Source organism: Primulina tabacum, chromosome 16, assembly GCF_025594145.1.
Source record: "Primulina tabacum isolate GXHZ01 chromosome 16, ASM2559414v2, whole genome shotgun sequence".
In the NCBI taxonomy this organism is placed as follows: domain Eukaryota; kingdom Viridiplantae; phylum Streptophyta; class Magnoliopsida; order Lamiales; family Gesneriaceae; genus Primulina; species Primulina tabacum.
Window position 1 is genome coordinate 4,048,721 of NC_134565.1, and position 22,229 is coordinate 4,070,949.

At 37.0% G+C, this 22,229-nt stretch overlaps 2 protein-coding genes across 3 annotated transcripts; one reads left to right on the plus strand and one right to left on the minus strand.

Moving 5' to 3' along the window:
• The first annotated feature begins 4,727 nt into the window (after nucleotides 1-4,727).
• On the plus strand, nucleotides 4,728-7,214 carry LOC142529643 (uncharacterized). 2 transcript variants are annotated; one of them, XM_075635224.1, is made up of 2 exons: nucleotides 4,728-4,936; nucleotides 5,732-7,214. In XM_075635224.1, the coding sequence occupies exons 1-2, from the start codon at nucleotides 4,780-4,782 to the stop codon at nucleotides 6,058-6,060; spliced, it is 486 nt and encodes a 161-aa protein (XP_075491339.1). In that variant the 5' UTR covers nucleotides 4,728-4,779; the 3' UTR covers nucleotides 6,061-7,214. The 2 variants fall into 2 exon arrangements, with proteins under 2 accessions (XP_075491339.1, XP_075491340.1); XM_075635225.1 differs by having other exon boundaries at nucleotides 4,728-4,915.
• Nucleotides 7,215-19,469: 12,255 nt separating this feature from the next.
• On the minus strand, nucleotides 19,470-21,527 carry LOC142528278 (uncharacterized). The gene has a single exon (XM_075633324.1). The coding sequence runs from the start codon at nucleotides 21,525-21,527 to the stop codon at nucleotides 19,470-19,472; it is 2,058 nt and encodes a 685-aa protein (XP_075489439.1).
• Between the last annotated feature and the right edge of the window lie 702 nt (nucleotides 21,528-22,229).

The window sequence follows — 22,229 nt, forward strand, 5'->3', positions numbered from 1 at the left end:
GCGCACCCGCGGTCGTCGATTTTGAAAAATAAATGGACTGCCGAAGCTTAAGCGCACCCGCGGTCTAGACGGAGCGCACCCGCGGTGCTTGGTGCGAGAAATCCACCTTTGTTCCTTGTTATGACACATGGCATATATATATATATATATATATATAGATATTGGACTGATTTAGTCTTTCTCATTTCAGAATTCAGAACCGAGAGCATCTCCAACAATTCCTCAAGTTCTCCCAAAGTTATAATTGTGATTGTGTGAGATTTATACATTAAAACTTGAATCTAAATATAGATTTGGATTCCTTTCTTTGGAAGGTACAAGAAGATGTAAGTTTCATTCAATTCCAGCACATTTTGATATATATGTGTTAGGAGAAGGATGGATTGAGTTTTATAATATGTTCTTGAGATTATTGATATCGTAGAAACGCAAGCGGATCGAAGAACGGACGTTGTATGCTATAGTTATGATTTTCCAGCATATTTAGAGTTAAATGTGCAGATTTTGAGTACTATCATATGCTTATGATGCTGATTATGAATTGAGACCTATGAATTATTGATATATGTGGGAGTTGGATTGACCGGTATTGAGAAATTACGTTGTTATGCCGTCAAATGGTACCGAGGTCAAGTATTGAATTGGATATGTGTTGATTGAGATTAGAGATTGATAGAATATGTATCAACATTTCCATTTCAGATTTGGTATTGACAGATTCGTCTTCGAGACTTTGACTACGACACAGATTGTGCGACGAAAGGTATAATTCATGTGAATTCGGGAGATACGACTCGAATCAGACTTGGTTGGAGTTTCCCTAAATCACATACTAGATTTGCTATTTATCTTTGATTATTATTATGTCTTGTTTATAGATTTATATTCAAGCATTGAGATAGGAGAGTCATTAGCAGACTTGCTAAACTAGATGTTCGGTGGTATCGACGCTTCGGATCAGATTCACTCCGATTGTAGACATTCGATACAGACATGACCGAAGTCTAGGAATAAGACGTACAGTTACCCTGATTGGGAGGCTAGGTGACAGAAAGTGACGTCTTATTCACACCGAGATCCCTAGAGTATAGTCGAGTCGAGTCAAGACATGATTTGATTTGAATTGCATGTTTATATAGATTGGTTTCATAGACTATGGAGCCCATTATTATTGCTTTGATTCATGAATTATGATTATGTATCAGCATGTATACATGTTTTATACTGGGATTTGTTCTCACCGGATTTTCTGGCTGTTGTTATGTCTGTATGTGTGCATAACAACAGGTGGGGCAGGATCAGGGTCGCGACAGAGATGAGAGATGGACATAGCGTGGTGATCACGAGCGTAGCAGACGAACTAGTAGTTGTACTTTGATATGTACTGTATTTAATTACTGGTTTGTAGAATATGAATAAAACGAGGCATGTATATTATGTTTATTGTAATGTAATGAATATAGAATTAGCTTGTGCTTGAGTCATAAACATTTGATGTAATGTTAAAAGCAAAATTTCGACCCGTATTTTTGAACAAGGATCTGATTAATCCCGAAAAGAATTGAGTTAGAGCTCGGGTCCCCATATAAATATTGAATACCATTGTTTCATCACCAACTCTCAAAGTAAACACTTTTTTATGCACACCAATCACGGCTCTACCAGTGGCTAAGAAATATCTTCCAAAGATCAATAGAGTATCTTGATCTTTTTCCATATCTAGTATCACGAAGTCAGCTAGGAAGATAAATTTGTCCACTTTTACGAGTACATCCTCAAAAATTCCATGAGGATATGTTAGGGACCTATCCGCTAATTGCAATGTGATGGTGCTAGGTTTAATATTTGCTCCTAAATATCAAAGTGTTCTATTAACATGATAACCACCAATAATACAAAGAATAGTAAAATTCACTGGATCTTTTAATTTTTGTGGTATCTTCTTTTGGAGAATCGCATTTTACTCTTCAGTTAACTTCACAGTTTCAAAATCTTGCAGCTTCAAATATTTTGACATCACGTCCTTAATGAATTTGGTATAGTTAGGCATTTGCAACAAAACATCCGCAAAAGAGATGTTGATATGAATATTCTTGAAATTCTCAAGGAACTTAAAACTCATCATCAAGTACTTGTTTTTTAAATTGCTGAGGATATGGAAGAGTTGCATTTTGCAGTGGTTGTTGTTATGGAAAAATCATGGGCTTACTACTCTTTTCTTCCATCGACTTATCGTCCTCAACTACCACTTTGTCTACTTTATTCTCTTCATCAGCTTCAACCATTGGATCCACCATTCCAATTTCCTTCACACTTCTCAAGGTAATAGCCTTACTTTGCTTCTCGAGATTCATTGTAATATTACTAGGAATTGACCATTTTCTTGGTCCTTTATCATAGCTGAAGGGAAATATTTATTCCTAATTTTAATTGATATATCTTATTGATTTATTTCCCTAATATTATCTTTTCTTTGTTGATATGATATTTAATATTTAATTATGGTTTTGTCTTTCTAGATAATTATGTTAAGATTTTATTGTGATATGATTTCTTCCTTGAATTTAATTTCATATTGATAAGATTATGTGGAATATTGGGTTTTACCTTTCTAGATATTATCTTTGTGATAAATATCTTCTAGATATAATATTTATGATAATGATTTACATGATATGGTATTATTGATTTGTTTCTAATAGAATTCTTGTTTACCATATCTTATAGATTTCTTTATGGAAGATAAACTTTATGAGAAATGAAAGCTATACATAAGAGGTGATCAACGTGAGGTGATAGAGGGGGAATAGAGAGAAGAGTGTAGAGAGAGAAATGAAGAAAAATTCAGAGAGTTTTAGTGGAAGAGATTTTTCGTGGAAGAGATTTTCGTGGATATAGTTTTTCGTTGAGGTGATTTTCTTGGGAGTTCTTCGTGGGAGATTTTCGTGGTGGTCTTTTCTCCCGGTCAATATTCACTTCTGTGTGCACGTTCAGAATTTCAGAGAAAACTTTATTCAAGAGACGTGTTGTGTATAGAAGAGTGGTGATAAGGTGTTGCTGTGAATGTTGAGAACATCTGCGGACAACATCTGGGAAGAAGTTGACCGAAGATTGCTTCTCGTGGATCTACTGTTTGGCAACACGTTTTTGCTTTCTTGTTTTAGTTTTATTCTGGTTGTTTGTGTTTAGAAAGCATTTGTTTTCTCAACTTGTTGAGGAAATTGATTTTAGTGAGAATCACTAGTGATTGGTTTTTTGTTAACAATTGTTTTTTCCTAGTGATTAATTTTTTCCATAAGGCACCGCACAAGTACTTATACTTGTGCAAATTTAATCTTGACCATCTATTTATTTAAAGTGAATTTGTGTTACAAAATATGATTTTCCGCTGCATGTTGTCCGAGATGTTGTAACATCTGGAACAACACCTAATTCTGATAAAACACAAATTTACCATTTTACATCCCATTCTGATATTCTCATTAATTTACGTATCTGTCGGACAAAATAATCCTTACAAGTGGTATCAGAGCCTACTCTTGATATACTAAGTGCTGATTCTGGTTTTTATTTTGTTTTGACAGAAATATTTAATGGACACGTCACTTGCAAACGGAGCACTTCGACCACCAGCTCCTAAACCTCCTGTCCAACAACAGTTTCGACCAAGGAATGAAGAAAAACGCTGGTTGCAAGTGAATCCTTTAGGTGTTGCCCTAGGTGTTGCCACACCTGGCCGCAACATCTGCAAAAATTCAGTGTGTTTGAGATCCACAACTTCTGGAAATTCGAGTGGAGATGATGAATCAGAAGCTGATGATGAAGAGATGACTCTTGAAAGTGTTCAAAAGCTTTATGAAGAATTGTTTGAGGATTGGACCAAAAGAAACAAGCTCAACTCCACTCTTGTAAAGGAAAACACTGATCTAAGAGTCGTGGTTGTCAAACTTGAAGTAATTCTGTGCAAAAAGGACTTAGAACTGGGAAAGACAAAAGAAGAACTTCAAAAGGCAACTGAAACATTGTCCAAGTTTAATTCGAGCACATCAAAGCTTGAATCCATACTCTCGATGGGAAGAGATGACAAGAAGGGCTTAGATTTCAAAGACGGTGTGTTTGAAATTGGTGAATGTTCCAAATCAACGGTCTTTGTGAAAGAAAAAACTGATATATCTACACATTCACAACCCGAGCCATCAATCAAAAGTTCTCCACCAAGAAAACAACATGCTGCACCCAGTTCCTAGGAAAAGAAAACGCAGGTATGTATGTCATTACTGTTTTAAGCTTGGACATATCAGGCCATACTGTTTTAAACTCAGGGATGACTGCATGAATCGAAAGTCGAGCAGGATGTTGCCCCGAATGTTGTCCAACACTTTCCGCAACACCTCCCAACATCGACCTACAATAAGACAAATTTGGGTCCCAAAGGTAAAAACTCACTGTAAAGTTGTCTATACTTCGTTGAAAACTAATACTGCAGGTCATTGGTACTTTGATAGTGGAAGCTCACGACACATGACGGGATCACGAGAATATCTCACCGATTATATTGAGCAAAAATGTGGTAGAGTGACATTTGGAGGGATAGCTAAAAGAAAAATTGTTGGAAAGGGTACTTTGAGTGTTGAAGGACTGTCAAACCTCCACAATGTGCTTCATGTCGAAGGATTAAATTCAAATTTGATAAGTATAAGCCAATTTTGTGATGATAATTTGCATGTAAAGTTTGATAAATATACTTGTGAAGTTTTTGATGAAACTAATTTGTGCATTATGACAGGTACAAGGTCTTTGGACAATTTCTACCAAATAGGTGAAGAACTTTCATGCAAACATGCAGAAGTTAGTGAACTCGACCTATGGCATCAAAAACTTGGACATGCTAGTTTCAAAACCCTGAAGAATTTGAGTAAGTACGATGCTGTACGAGGTATGCCTAACCTATCATCTAGTACACCATATATTTGTGGAGACTGTCAAAAAGGTAAGCAAACTCGCGTGTCACATCACATGTTGCCCCACTTTGGGACAACACGTTGCCTCGAATTACTACACATAGATCTTATGGGTCCTGTGGAAGTGGAAAGTTTTGGAAGTAAGAAGTATTCATTTGTTTGTGTTGATGATTTCTCACAGTTTTCATGGATAAGTTTCATTAGGGAGAAATCAGACACTTTCAATGTGTTTAAAAAATTGGTCACAAGGATTACAAACTTTCATAATTTGAAGGTGACAAGGATAAGGACTGACCATGGTAAGGAATTTGAAAACTCCTCATTCTCATCTTTTTGTGACAAGAAAGGTATTTCACATGAATTTTCTGCTCCAAAGAAACCACAACAAAATGAGATAGCCGAACGTAAGAATAGAACACTTCAAGAAATGGCAAGGGTGATGTTGACTTCAAAGTGCATTTCAAAGCGTTTTTGGGCAGAAGCCCTTAACACCGCATGTCATATTTCAAATAGGGTGTATTTGAGAAGTGGTTCGACTATGACATCGTATGAGATAATTATGGGAAAGAAGCCTAACCTTAAATATTTTCATGTTTTTGGTTGTGTGTGCTATGTTTTGAATGACAGGGATCAACGTGCAAAATTTGATTCAAAGAGTGATAAGTATTTGTTTTTGGGATATGCCACTAATAGTCGAGCTTATCGCATGTTTAATTTAAGAACTAGGACTATTATGGAATCCATTAATGTTGTTTTTGATGATCTTGCAGATCTCAAAAAGAAAACAGCTGAAGATGATGTGGATGAGTTTCTGGAAATTCCAATATCACTGGAAAATGCAGATGTTGCCCCAGATGTTGCAACATCTGACACAACACCTGACACTGAAGTCACTGAAGCTGCGGACGAAACAAATAACGATGATGACGCGGTAGATGATGGACAGAATATTCCAAGTAAAATTCAGAAAAACCATCCATCATCTCAAATAATTGGAAGTATGCATGAAGGTGTCCAAACTCGAAAGAAAGAAAAAGTGGATTACCGAAAGATGGCTGGACTTATTTGCATGAGCTCCTTATACTCACAGATTAAGTGAATATCTACTGGAAATTGGCTTCAAACGAGGTGAGGTAGACAAAACTCTTTTTATTAAGAAATCTAAAGGTGAGAGTCTTATTTGTCAAGTTTATGTTTATGATTTCTCACAATTTTCATGGGTTAGTTTCATTAGAGAGAAATCGGATACTGTGATAATTCTAATACAATTGATATTTCAAAAAATCCAGTAAAACACTCTCGAACAAAACACATTGACATTAGACATCACTTTATTCGAGATTTAGTAGAAAAAGGATTGATTCGAATTGAATTTGTTGGTACAAATAACCAAATGGCTGACATATTCACAAAAGCATTAGTTTTTGAGAGATTCTCTAACCTTAGGAAATCTCTCAGCATGTGTTCTGCCTAATCATACATAGATGTTGTCTCAGATGTTACAACATCTCGGACAACACCTAACATGCATGTGCATTTCGAGGACTTAGACATACTGCATGTGCATGCATACTGTTATATGATGTGTTATCACTATGTTGCATAAATCTTCTGGTGCACTTACAATTTCTTGTTCTATCTAAACTTAACACACTTGGATATGCTTAACAATCTGATTAAATCACAAAATAGTTGAAGGATGATCATGTACTCCATGACATTGTCTCATACGAAAAGTGACTTGAAAAGATTGAGTACAAAGAAAAATCAATTATGCATATGCTCTATATCAGAAGAAAAGATGGGAAAAAGCTACCTAAAAGAGTCCAATGAAGACTGTGCTTTTAGTGTGGGAGCTACCTCTTCTGAATTTAATACAGAAGGCAAAAATAGAAGAAAATGGAAAAAACTACCTAGAGGAGTCCTAAAGAAGACCGTTCTTCTAGTGTGGGAGCTACCACTTCTATGATCAGAAAGTTGATAAGTCTCCAAGTGTGCATAAAAATCAAAATTGTTTTTCTGGAATTGTGCGTGTTGTCAGAAGATGTTGCCAACATTTGTGAAAACACTTCATTTGTGAACATATCTCATATTTGCTTTCATGTTTCTATTTCTGTTACATTCTGTTATTAGGCATAAATAAGTCATGCATAAACATAACATTGTGAATATTGTTGTGTCAAGAGGACATTAGTATTTCGACAAAGAAAATTCGATGAAAATCCAGATTTTACTGAAAATTGAATATGAATGATTTTTTATGGTTCAGTGGTGTTAGATCGATGTGGGTTTTAATTCTGGAAATTATTTTGAAAAGATATTGGACGCAATTATCTCGGTATTCTTGGAAGGTGATAACGGCTAAAAATATTTCCCATTAAATTTTTTTTTCCGTTAAGGATCTTAGGATTGTTTGAGTAAATTTACGTATCTGTCGGACAAAATAATCCTTACAATAGCTGCATGTTACCCTATTTGAAACTCAAGAGATTTCATCGTGTCACCCATGTTACTCATATGTGTCTCAATATTATCCAACCTAGACTCAGTCTTCTCAATTCTTTTTGACGATATAGACACAAAAGTATTCATCAAATATTTTAAAGATGGTCTACCCTTCCACTTTTGATTATTGAACCAAGTAGGAGGATTCAAAACATTTTTATTGTTGTCATACAAAATAATTTCATGATTACGCAAACCATGATGATAGTAATTAGGCAAAGGGTTTCCTCGATAGCAGCCATAATTCATATTATTGATATATTGAGCTTCCTCGATGCTAGGGCCTTCCTCAGTAACTACTGCAACTGCTTCATGTGTTGATTGATTTCCTTTGTTCATTGATGTTATATGTGTAATAAGTGCAGTTGAGCAGTGAGTAATGTGATAGGATCTACCCCATGAACTCAAGCAGGCTTCTTCATTAAGGATCTCTAAGAAAGTAATTGAAAATTATTGATGATCATATGATCCAACATGTCATAGGCTTGATCAGACATTTTTACAAAGATCGTTAGTTCAGCAGCCACATCAACTGACATCCCCGTCGAGGTATTCAACTCATATAGAACAACTCAATTTGAACACAGACTTCATAATTATGTTTCAAACATCTCCTAAGAAGATCTTTGTAGTGTTCTCATGCTTCATAAAATTGCTCGAACTCATGTTTTTTGAATGTGTTAATCTCAATCTTCAGTTCGGCAGATTTGGCTAGTGGAAAATATTTACCAAGAAATTTTGAAGTCATGTATACCCATGTGGTAATACTGGCTAATGGTAGTGAATAGAGCCAACTCCGTTCATGATCCATGAGAGAAAATGGAAACAAACTCAATATAATAATATCTTCAGAAACACCATTAAATTTTACCTTATCCGCAATCTCCAAGAAAGTTCTCAAATGAAAGGGAGGATCTGTAGTGTCTGAGCCCCTCAAACCGATTATGCTGCACCAAATTAATCAACGTCAATTTCAACTCTAAATTTTTGGTATTGGAAGTTCCACGAGCTATGGTCGAATAATTGTTATTGATTAATGGCCTAAAGTGATATCTCGAAAAATGCTTTGAACTCGAGGAACTATTCTTAGGCATATTGAAAAATTGAAGTGAGAAAGAGAGTTCTTAAGTGTGTCTGAATGATATATTTATAGGCATCGCCTGCAACAATTTGAATCTGGAAATCAATTACAAATGCAGACAGCGTTATGTCATGTAATCGTCCTTTCTGATAGATATTACACTTCGAGTAGTGCGCATGAGCTCAGACATTCAACGTACTGAAAAGGTTGTTACGTGAGATTTTATCCAATCATCACATGGGCTCTGCTCTTTAAGAATGATTGGCATATGTTCAGAGAATGTTCGTTGTTTAGAATAACTAGTATTTCACCTGTGTAATTAATGATTAAATTAGTAAATATTAGTGTTTGAATAATTAATTAAAATTATTGATATAATAATAAATATATTTAAATTTTAAATATTATTATAAAAATTTATTATATCAAAACATTTATGTCTTTTGATATAACACTCAGATGATGATAACAATATTTTGTCATTAAATTGACTTATTTATCTTGGTTAAGTGAAACTTCTATTAATAAAAAGAACTGAAAAATATTTAAAAAATCATATATTATTTTGTTTATCAAAATTTTAAACAACAAATAAATATTTTTCAAAGATTCAAATATTTTGCCATTTATTAGATGAATAAATTTTGATTAAAAATATAATTATTTTTTGGACATGTTAAAAATATTTATATTAAATTTCTATTAAGATGCATATTTTCAAGTTTTATTAAGATACATAATGATAATAACATTTTACAGACATTCTTTTAAAAAGTTGAAAAATGTAATATTAAATTAGAAAATTTATATTTTATTTTGTAAGATAGAGAATAGTAAACATAAAATATATAAAAGTAACACAACTTAAAATCAGAATCGAAATTAAATAGAATGATATAATCAATGCAGATACTTAAATGTAATTTATATTTTGAAGGAACGTCAAATTTAAATTTTATTTTTAAAAAATAAATTGAAAATAATTCACATTTAATTACAATTTTTTCCCTATACGTGTAGATCGTATTAACGAACTAATCAGAGTTTAAGCGTCAAATGTATTTTTGAATGATTTAACTCACGGGTGACACTGAACATTACACTCTTTTTTTATTGTGATTGAGAATTGATTGTCTGAACGTGATGCAGTAATCAGACTGAATTATTTATATAGTTATTAATAACAATTAAATATATAGAAGTAATACAAAATTATATCTCAAAATAAATGAATTGATATAATGAATGCAAACATTTAAAAGTAGTTTAAGTTTTCAATAGAATTCAATTTCAATTTAAATAAAAAAAATAAAAAACATATAATCCATAAATTACATATGAATCGATATAAAAATGAATTAAATTCAAATTTGAATGAATTGATATAATCAATATAAGCAATAATTGAAGTTTATGTTTTCAAATCTATATATAGATTAATTTACCGAGGTATATTGTTCTATCAGTTTTCATTTGATCAACTCGGCTTCTGTCAGCGACCATTTTATATTATTTTGACTTCTATCAGTCGCCCTTTGCCATTTATTAATTCACTAAAAGTTTTGCTTAGGCAATCGATAGGGCTCTGATTAACAGTTTTGATTCGAAAGTTCGGCTAGGCTTTGTAATTATTTATTGGATCAGCGGTCTTGTTAAATCACCAAACGTAAATGTTCTAAAAATTTCAATATAGCTCGACATAGTATAGTGATAGAAAAAGAAATTCCGTAAAAAGCATGACTTGAAATCAAAGTTCAATCATTAAAGAGAATTAAGGGGTATGTAAACTGAAATCCTAATAATTGTTTTTTTAATTAAAATTTAAACTATTTATATCGCGCTTGTTTCATCATTTCTTTTAATTTCAATTTAGTTTAATATGTTTTCACATTTCGCTAAATTTAAATAAAGAATTATGTTTAAGGTAAGTTTGTTATACGACAATCCTTGTAGGAAGATAGTCTTACTCATATATTGTATTAAAACTTGACCCGTGCACTTGCGGTATGCTCGAGCTAATTTAATAAATTTTTGAGTTAAATTATTGTGGTAGGAAAATCTCGATTACCCATCTAGACCATTCTAGTATCCAGGACATTTCACACTAATCTACACAATCGAGTGTAATAGATATTCCTACATATTTACATTCGGCAAAATACGAGAGTGTTAGAACAATCTAGATCTTCCTCCAAGTCTCCAAATTTTTCTAGATTGCCTCAAAAGCTTCTAGACCAAACGTTCTCTACGACAATCTTGGTCATTCCACATGAGCTTAGAAAGTTCAAGTTTTGTACAATGTCTTAAGCCCTTTCTTGTGAAGCTTCAATTCCTTCATCCTTCTAACTTATCTTAGACATTTTTTTGCGCTCAAAGAAATTCTAAAGCACTCAAAAATATTAGGGATGTCACCAAGCATCTGTAATAGCTTTCATTGTCAAGATCTTTGTGTGTCGTGCGCCGAAATTGTCAGCCGTGACAACATGTAAGAGTAATTTTTCGTGACCAATTAGTCCAATATATTAAAGATGATGTTCATAGTGATATCAGTTGTATTTTATTTTTTAACATCGGTCAATTTTTTGTTTAAGAAAATGATCTCCTGAAATACACTTGAGGAGGTCATTTTCTTAAAAAAAGAGTTGATCGAGGTTATTTAACCAATTTCTCAATATGAAAAAATGTGATGATGTGAAAAACAAAAAACAAAACATAACCGTTGAGAAATCAAAACCCATGAAATGTATTATGAAATTCCTGACCGACGATTTCGGTTGGGAATAAATCTAGCAAACGGACTAGGTCAAGTTATAGTAAATGGACGACAAGTCCAAGTATTGATCCCACAGAGACTATTATTTAAGTACTAAGATTTAAATTATTCGATTTAATCTAGGCAAACAATAATAAGTGATTTGATGATAATTTGAACTAGTTAAATTAATTTAAACTATACTAAATTAATAACTAAAATCGAAATTTCAGAATAGATTTAAACTTGGGAACTTTTCAAATTCAACAAAATGACCGGGAACACACAACGGTCCAAACTTTGATTATTGTTACGCATTGGAATTAATTAATCACAGATTATTCGATGTCACGATGAAATTCCCTGAATTAACTATAAATCTACTTCTAGAATTTATAATCCTATTTTCATTTAACAGTTCAATTATTTCTAATTGAATTTAATCAAACAAAAACACATTATTCAACGATGGAATCACAGCTGTCGCCTAAAATCGCACATTGAAATTGAATACTATTTCTAGTCGATTTAACCGTGTGTTGATTAATATTTTTGAAGTTAAATTCAATCTATTCTCTTTCGAGTCAAGATCAAACAACAAACATGCAAATAATTGGCCAAATTAAAAGCACGAAAATTACGCAAACATTAATCAATAACATAGATTAACTCGTAAATCAAATAATCCAGTGAATGAACAAGGTCTAAAGTTTGTCCCTATCGTGGTCCCGATCACAAGAAAAACTACTCCATAATTTCAAAACTAGAAGAAAATCTAATATTCGAATTCATGAACGAAAATAAGAAAACAAGAGAGAAAAAAATCTCAGTGATGGTGCGCGGATATTGCGTGTGAAGTGCGCGGTTTTTTCTCCCTGTTCTCCCAAGCCGTCGCCGTCTTCAAAATTCCGAAAAGTTGTTCTCCCCCAAAAGTCCGATCTGAAAAAAAAACTCCAATCTCTTTTATTTTTCCTTCTTAAATCCCTTCAAATCTCCACAGAATCTTCGCAATTTTTGGATCCAATATCAGGTACACGGACCCCGTGTATGCCTCAGGATTGGGCTCCGTGAAGGCTCGCTTCGAAATCATTTCCGGAAACACTGGACACGGACCCCGTGTAGGGGTCCGGGTGAAGGTCCGTGTAGGTGCGCTAATTTTCTTCTCTCGGCTGATGCTGGACACGGACCCTGTGTACGGGTCCGTCTTTACTTGCTAAAAAATTCTTCTAAGGCCTCTAAGGCACGGACCCTTAGACGGGGTCCGTGTCTAGGTCCGGGTGCTCAATCTTGTGTTATTTCCTATTTTTCCGGGTATTTCCGACATGACATTGCGAAGCTTGACTTTTCCTCCCTTTCGTTGTCTTTAATCATCTTTCTGTCAAACCTGCAAATAGCAATAATAACACGAATTAAGCACAAAACTCGGAATAAAAACGCCAGATAAACACGAATACGACAAGATAAAGTTCCTAAAACGCTATATGAATCATGCTTATCAACTCCCCCACACTTAACCTTTGTTCGTCCTCGAACAAATAAGACATGAAATAAAGATGAGACGTATCTTAGATTCAGAACTCGAGTAGTACAATCAAAACTTCTCAATTTGTCAAATTCTATCACCCCCGGTCAAAAGATCATGCTTCGAATATCATAAGATTCGTGTTCATCGAAATTTAAGATTCAAACATTACCCAGTAAAGATCAGCAGAACGAGATGTGTGTAGTGTGCAAGTCAGGACTCATACTCATCAACAGCTACTTGGTTTCAGGATCACTTATATGCTATATATTATAAATATATATATATATATATATATATATATATATATATATATTAGGAACGCCCCATATGGTCGACTTTCATACACCTCTCTACTAAATATTGAACGATAATGACTTGGTTAATAGGTATTTTTAAGCTTATAACGTAAGGCCAAGGCTCACGGCTACAATAGAAGGCATGAGAATCAAAAGTTAGAGAAAATAAACATATTCCTGCAGTGCATTCATTCAACTTTTAACTCGCCATCAATTATTGTATTTTCATCATCCGTAGAGCTCTATCATCTCCTTTCTTTTTCATTTTCCTCCATCTTTCACCCACAAATTTCTCGGGTGTTTTCAATACATCTTTCCTCTTTTCTTCTCAATTTTTTTTAATCAATGATTCATCAGTTCCTTCAAACAAATTCCTTCAACTCATTGGAGTATCTCGAACTTTTCAATGTGTACACGATGTCTATTTCTCTCAAAAGTAGGTAGGAAAAAGTGTATAGGCTAAAATTCAGGTGATTGATGTGGGACATTGAATAACTTACGAATGGGGTCTGATTGTGTGTCATTGACACACACTATTCGATTTTTTACAGGCTCAAAAAGGGTTACTAGAGACAATATATGATGTATCAGGTAGGCTTGAAAGGCTCAAACAGTCCAAAGATCGCCTAGATCATCCCTAAGTCATCATCGTTCGTATTTTCGCTTCGAAAGCTAATCAGACAAGTTCTAGGTAGTTTCAAAATATATACATTTTTTTTTCACCTTGCACCAATTCACTTTCAATGAGTAAAATACTGACTACGTGCATGGAATGAAATGTCAATGCAAAACTGGTTTATGCCTGACTCTCTCCTTGAAACTACGACTCCTCTTATTCAATGCTAGTCATGAAACGATTTTCCGGGTGATCCAAAATCTAACAAATTAATCCGGTTATCAAGTAAAACAAGGGTTCTTTATCTAGATATAGTCTCATCCTACGTGAAAAGTGTTGTGCAACGATGTGTAACAAAACTGGCCCACCCCCACACTTTGAAATCGATACTGCCCTTAGTGTAAAGCGATGCAACATGAATTAGCAAGACAGTTAAAGCAAAAACACTTCCGTGGAAAAATGTCGAGTAGGTAGTGCAAATGGGGTGGAACTCATCAATTCCTGAAAAGAATGACATCGAATAAACAAAGAAACGTAAAAAGAAATAGGGACAGCACTCAAGCACTCAACTAAAATCCAAATGATAATAAACATTAAGAAAATGTTCCATAGCATCAATTACAACATAAGAATGGAATGCACAAATCTAGAATAGCGATAAAGTCCTCCACAAGTCCTAAAATAAAAATAAGCTAACGACTCATCATCTGATCCTAGCTCCAAGTCCTCCATGCCATCAAGTGCGGATCTATCCCAAGGTGGTGCATAGATATCGTCTGAAAATGACTGCGTCCTGGAATGATGCTCGATGCTAGCCAATCGAGTGCGTATGTCGTCCATGTAATCAAATAAGGACGAGAAAACCTGACGTGTACCTCTTGGGGCGCGCTGTCGAGGGGGTAAACCAGCTTGAGGTCCAGCTTGGGCATCCAACGCCGCTTCTTCCTCCACATGATCTTCCCAGGCTCGCTCATCGAGGGTAGGGGGAGGCACTAGTGGGTCATGGGGATGAGGACTGATATGTCGACTCCCTGGATTACGGTACCAGGCAACCTGTCGGAAAATGAAGTACATGCCCTGCATGGCCTGGGTGGTGAGCATCTGTGTAGAGGTGGGCAGGAGGGAAGTCTCACCAATGAGATCGACACCATGGGCCGTCAAGATCCGGGAGATGATGATAGGAAAGGGGGCATATGGCATCCTATTCTTCGTGGGAACAATATGGGCGACTGAACGCATATGGGAAATCATGATCGCCACCGGAATAGCAGGAATGGCTCCCAATCCATTCAATATCTTGTCTATGAGATAGAGATTCATATGGCGGACCTCATTGTTCCCGGCCTTCCTCGGAATGATATTCGCCCCCATGAAGTAACATATGAGGCGATCCAGCAACGGGAGGGAAGTCGGGAGGACGCTGGAGCGGGAGCCGGTAGGAGATGTGCGGAACAGGAGCCGGCGTCGAGCCTCAGGGATCCAAAAAGTGATGTCCGATAGGAAGATATCCACCTGATTGAAGACCACCGGCAGCCCGTCATTAGGGACATTCAGAATAGCGGCCAGGTATGCGCTGGTCAACTCAATAGGAACTCCTTTGACATAAGTACGCAAATGAGGCAACCCAATCGTCTCTTTTTCCTCAACATTCGAGTAGAATTTCCAGACCAAGTCAGGGTAATAAGGTCAGGCTATGTCCAGAATAGGTCCCCATCCAAATTTATCAAACTCTGCCCGGAGTGGTACCTCGTGGTCAATCCGTGGATGAATAGAATGTTCCACAATGACGGAGTTCCCATGAAGCGCCGAGTACCACTCGAAATTTTCTCGGCAGGTGAACCTTAAAGCATCAAATGGCAACCTGGCGGACCCAGAGGATGAGGAGGCACTGCCTCGGGGGCGCTTACTAGTGTGTCGACGAGGAGGCATAGCGATTCAAGCAGCTAGATTCAAATACCCAACAAATGAAGCACAACAATTCCAACGGATCCAAACAGACTGAAACAATGCACGAGCCTATCCAAACCCAATGATAATAATCAACATCCAAATTGAGACAACATACGGGCAATAGGCCTCTATAACAATCTATCCCCAAAAAAACTACACTCAAAGTGATAACAATGAACCCTTAAACAAACAAAATCCAGCAGTCCAACAATCGACGAACAAGTCCCAAGCAATAATCCAACTAATTTGCAATAATCATACGGGTGGCACAAAATCCCAACGTGGATAGGCGAATATTAGAGTCAAGGGAAAACCACGTTTACCGAAAGAGGTGATGGCATAGTGGTGCAAGGCGGCCGGCGACGGTAGACGGCGATGGAAGGAGACACTGATGGTGTATGGTTCGAACTGTGAGGAGTTTGTGGTTGTGGAGTTGAGTCGGGGTGCTAGACGGTGGTGGGAGTGAGTGGGTGTTCTGACGGCAGCGAGGCGGCGGTGGGTTGGGGTGAAGCGATTTGGGGATTTAGGGATTATGAGAAGGAGAGTCGCGAGTTTATTCTGAATCTGCCCGAAAAATTAAAAGGCACGGACCCCGTGCTGGGGTCCGTGTACCTTTGGGAAATTGGGGAAATCTGAAAGTATTGCCACGGACCCTGTGTAGGGGTCCGTCTAAAGGTCCGGCTAGGTTCGAAAAAAAATAAAAGCTGAAAGTGATGTACACGGACCCCGTGTGAATATCCGTGCATGGGTCCGGGTAGGCTCAGAAAATCCAAAATTTTTTTTTTACTACGAACCAAACACACATGCAAAGTCAGGAATGGACAATTCTATAAATCTACACATCAAATTGAAACTCAATTAAGCACACAAGATGCAAGAATTGTACAGAAACTTTCCTGGTCTATTTGACGTTCTGAATCCGCTCGTCCTAATATACTCCTCTCACTTGAGAAATCCCACTGCCAGTGAATAAATTACCTGCACCACCATTCACTGATATTAGCTCACGAGATATGCATAAAATAGAAAGAGAGAAAGAAAGAAAGTTAGAATAAAAGATGAAAGAAAAATAAAAACTAAACACTGGGTTGCCTCCCAGCAAGCGCTAAATTTATAGTCGATAGCCTGACTGTACTCCCTGTATTCAGTTTGGATCCTGCAGATCCACGGTGGTCGGCTCATCGGGCATGGTACCACCATGATAAACCTTCATCCTATGCCCATTCACCTTGAATGCTCCAGTTGCTTCACTAGTGATCTCCACTGTCTCATAAGGGAAAACTTGCGTGATGGTGTATGGGCTTGACCATCGTGAACGAAACTTACCTGGCATCAACTTCAGTCGAGAGTTGTATAACAGTACCAGTTGTCCCACTACAAATTCTCAATGGACGATGTTCTGATCATGCCAACGTTTAGTTTCCTCCTTGTAAAGTTTGGCATTCTCATAAGCATCCAACCTAAACTCATCCAGTTCATGCAGTTGCAGCACTCTCTCGTCACCTGTGGCTTTAGCATCAAAATTTAAAAATTTAGTAGCCCAATAAGCCTTATGTTCAAGTTCTACGGGTAGGTGACATGATTTCCATATAATAATCGAAAAGGAGACATGCCAATGGGAGTTTTAAAAGCAGTACGGTAAGCCCAAAGTGCATCGTCGAGTTTTCTAGACCATTCTTTCCTTGAAGCACCGACAGTCTTCTCAAGAATGCGTTTAAGTTCCCTGTTCGATACCTCGACTTGGCCACTAGTTTGGGGATGGTAAGGCGTGACCATCTTATGTCGGACCCCATACTTAGCCAACAGACTGTCAAATTGACGATTGCAAAAGTGAGCACCCCCATCGCTAATAATGTCTCTAGGTGTGCCAAAACGTGAGAAGATATTTTTCATAAGAAATTGAACGACAACCCTAGAATCATTAGTTTTGCATGCAAGTGCCTCCACCCACTTAGACACGTAATCTACAGCCACCAAGATATATTTGTTCTCAAAAGAAACTGGGAACGGACCCATGAAATCGATACCCCATACATCAAATATCTCACACACCAAAATATTATTAAGAGGCAATTCATGTCTCCTAAAGATATTACCTGTGCGCTGACAATTTGAACATTTTGTAACATATTCATGTGCATCTTTAAAAAATGAAGGCCAATAAAAACAAGACTGGAGGACTTTTGACGCAGTTCTGATTGCCCCGAAGTGGCCTCCAGCCGGACCAGCATGACAATGAAACAAAATCTCACTTACCTCTTCCTGGGGAATACATCTCCGGACTATACCGTCTGCACATATTCTAAACAAATAAGGATCCTCCCACAAATAATATTTCACATCTGAGAAATTTTTTTTCTTTTGCTGATAAGTAAAATGGGGAGGAATGAACTTACTGGATAAATAATTAACAAAATCGGCATACCATGGTAAACTGTTGATTTCAAAAAGTTGTTCATCTGAGAAATCATCGCGAATAATTTCATTACCTGGACTTCTGTTCTCCAGACGCGAGAGATGGTCAACAACTTGGTTCTCTGTTCCCTTCCTATCGATTATCTCCATGTCAAATTCCTGCAACAGAAGAATCCAGCGAATTAGCCTTGGCTTTGCATCCTTTTTGGCCATCAAGTATTTCAAGGCTGGATGATCGGTGTGCACTACAACTTTGCTCCCTATTAAATAAGATCTAAATTTATCCAGAGCAAAAACCACAGCAAGAAGCTCCTTTTCTGTAGTAGCATAGTTCAGTTGGGCCGCTGACAGTGTCATACTGGCATAGTAGATGACATGGATGCACTTTTCCTTCTTTTGCCCCAACACTGCCCCTAGAGCTGTGTCGTTTGCGTCACACATCATCTCAAATGGCGATCCCCAGTCAGGCGCTATCATCACAGGTGCGGTGATTAATTTCTCCTTCAAAACTTGAAATGTCTGCACACACTCATCAGAAAAATCAAAGCGCACATCCCTTATCAGCAAATTTGTCAGTGGCTTAGCAATGCAAAAAAATGTCTTTTATAAAGCGCCTATAGAACCCTGCATGTCCTAGAAAACTACGCACTCCTCTGATGTTTGTTGGGGCTGGGAGTTTTTCTATTACTTCAATTTTAGCCTTATCAATTTCAATCCCAGTTTCAGAACTTTTGTGCCCCAACACTATTCTCTCTCTCACCATGAAATGGCATTTTTCCTAGTTTAAAACTAGATTTGACTCCTCACATCTCTCCAAGACTTTAGACAGGTTAGTTAAACACGTATCAAACGAAGAGCCAAAGACAGAAAAATCATCCATGAATATCTCAATAAAGTCCTCAATCATGTCGTGAAAAATAGCCATCATGCAGCGTTGGAAAGTTGCTGGTACATTACATAGACCGAATGGCATTCATTTATATGCAAATTTCCCATAAGGACATGTAAAAGTGGTTTTCTCCTGATCTTCAGGGTAAATGGGAATTTGCATATAACCCGAATAACCATCCAGGAAACAATAGAAAGGATGTCCATCTAACCTCTCCAACATTTGATCAATAAAAGGGAGGGGGAAATGGTCTTTACGGATGGCGTCATTAAGTTTTCTATAATCGATGCAAACACGCCACCCTATAACAGTTCTGTCAGGAATTAACTCATTGTTTTCATTCTTTACTACAATGATCCCACCTTTTTTCGGAACAACTTGTACATGACTTACCCACCTACTATCAAAAATTGGGTAAATAATACCTGCTTCCAGTAGCTTTATCACCTCTTTCTTTACCACCTCTTGCATAGCTGGGTTCAGACGTATTGAGGTTGGGTAGATGTCTCGTGGTCGGCCTCCATCAGAATTTTGTGCATGCACATGGATGAACTAATCCCTTTGATGTCTGCAATACTCCAACCTATGCCTTTGATATTATCTCTCAGAACTCGCAACATCTTCTCTTCTTCCGTACCTGTCAAAGTAGAGGAGACTATCACTGGCAATTTATCATTATCAAGTAAAAATAGATATTTTAAGTGCGAAGGAAGAGGTTTCATCTCTAGGATTGGGGCTTCTTCAATGGATGATTTTAAAGGTCGTGGGATATGCCCAAGCTCCCCAATCCTCGAGTTTACCGTTTTTGAAATCGGTCTGTCTGCTTCCAGATAATGAATACATTCGTCAAGCTCTTGATTTCCAAATTCTTGCGAACATGAATGGGTCAAACAGACCGCCAAAGGATCCTCACCAAGTAATTCCTGCAAACCATACTCAACAAACTCGTCGGTAGCATCAATTCTAAAACAATCAGATGTATCATTGGGATATTTGATAGACTGGAAAACATTAAACACTACACTCTCATCATTCAACCTCAATAACAACTCACCCTTGTGTACATCTATCAGAGCTTTTCCAGTGGCTAAAAATGGTCTTCCTAAAATAAGAAGAATCTCACGATCCTCTTCCATATCTAACACAACAAAGTCCACTGGGAAAATAAACTTGTCAACCTTTACTAAAACATCCTCTACTACTCCTCTAGGGTATTTAATAGATCTATCGGCTAATTGTAGGGAAATCGTAGTAGGTTCAACTTCACCAATTCCTAGCTTCTCAAAACATGAATAAGGCATTAAATTAATGCTTGCACCTAAATCACATAAAGCTTTACCAAAAAATGAAGTTCCTATGGTACAAGGAATAGAGAAGCTACCTGGGTCCTTAGCTTTTGGAGGCAACTTATTTTGTAAAATTGCAGAACATTCCTCCGGAAGCTTCACTGTCTCAAAATCCACTAGTTTCCTCTTGTTTGATAGAATTTCTTTAAGAAATTTTGCATAGGAGAGCATTTGAGCTAAAGCCTCTGCAAATGGGATATTTATATGCAGCTTTTTGAAAATCTCAAGGAATTTTGAAATTTGAGTATCCAGTTGCAGTTTCTTTGCTCTTTGGGGAAATGAGAGTGAATTAATATCAACATTGGGGTTCGAGTTCAGAGACTTACCTGCTTTCCTTGCATCCTCGGGCCCTTGCTTGGATGATCCCTTTTCTTTCACATCATCTTCAACATCAACTACCTCATGCTTTATGGGAGATGTCACCGTAACTGCATTGACACCTTTCGGATTCTTTTCTGTGTCACTAGGTAGTGAACCCGGAGCTCGTGTAGCCATTTGTGTCGCCAACTGCCCTAGTTGAGTCTCTACCCTTTGCATCATTACATCATGATTTTGCCATCTCATCTCATTACCAGCTATGTACTTGGCTAGCATATCCTCAAGATTCGATTTGCTATCTTGTGGCTTGAAACCGGGTGGCATAGAAGGTCCAGTACCTTGCGGAGGTTTTGGTGGTTGCTGAGGAGGTTTTTGTTGTGTAGGATGTTGTGGAGAATTGAAATATGGTTGCTCAATAGTATTTTCTGACTGCTTCCACCCAAAATTCGGATGATTCCTCCAGCCCTGATTATATGAGAAACTGTATGGATTATATTGTTGTCGACCCTGGTTTCCCACATAATTCAGTGAGTCTCCCCCAAAACACTGTATTCCCTCACAAGACATATCTGGCATGAACTGCATGTCAATAGATGATCCACCAACTGTCTCAGAATTCCCTTGAATTTGATTCACTAACTTGACTGGTGTTGATCTATTCGTTTGTAACTGTGTCATCTGATGTGTCAATCCATCAAGCTTTGCTGTGATCGCTGTCAAAGCATCCATCTCAAGGAATCCGACTTTCTTCTCCCTTCGATTGTCTTGCCAGCCTACATTGCTCTCAGCCATATTAGATATGATTTCAAGCGCTGCGGTTGGCGTTTTCCTGTATAAGCTACCGTTTGCTGCTGCATCAAGCATAGATCGCATAGATGGATCCACCCCGTATTAGAACGTCTTAACCTGCTGGCCTATCGGAAAATCATGTCTCGGGCACATTCTCAACATCTTCTTAAACCTTGCCCATGCTAAATTCAATTATTCCCCATCTCTCTTTCTAAACGATGTGATTTCATTTCGCAACTGTGTAATCTTAGTTGGGGGGAAATACTTGTGCATGAAGACCTCGACTAATCCATCCCATGTAGTGATAGAACCAGCTGGAAGGTCTCGAAGCCACTCCATAGCCTCTCCTTGTAGGAAAAATGGAAATAATCTGAGTCGAATGGCATCGGTACTCACCCCATTGCACTTGATTGTATCACAGATTGATAGAAAGTCCCCGGCAACGGCGCCAAAAACTTGACCGACGATTTCGGTTGGGAATAAATCTAGCAAGCGGACTAGGTCAAGTTATAGTAAATGGACGACAAGTCCAAGTATCGATCCCACAGAGACTATTATTTAAGTACTAAGATTTAAATTATTCGATTTAATCTAGGCAAACAATAATAAGTGATTTGATGATAATTTGAGCAAGTTAAATTAATTTAAACTATACTAAATTAATAACTAAGATCAAAATTTCAGAACATATTTAAACTTGGGAACTTTTCAAATTCAACAAAATGACCGGGAACACACAACGGTCCAAACTTTGATTATTGTTACGCATTGGAATTAATTAATCAC

Excerpts from the sequence above, each read along its gene's own strand:
- LOC142529643 (XM_075635224.1), top strand. The coding sequence starts at position 4,780 with ATGACAGGTACAAGGTCTTTGGACAATTTCTACCAAATAGGTGAAGAA. Across the intron at positions 4,937-5,731 it reads TAAGTACGATGCTGTACGAG|ATCTCAAAAAGAAAACAGCT; the intron begins GTATGCCTAACC and ends ATGATCTTGCAG.
- LOC142528278 (XM_075633324.1), bottom strand. The coding sequence starts at position 21,527 with ATGCGATCTATGCTTGATGCAGCAGCAAACGGTAGCTTATACAGGAAA.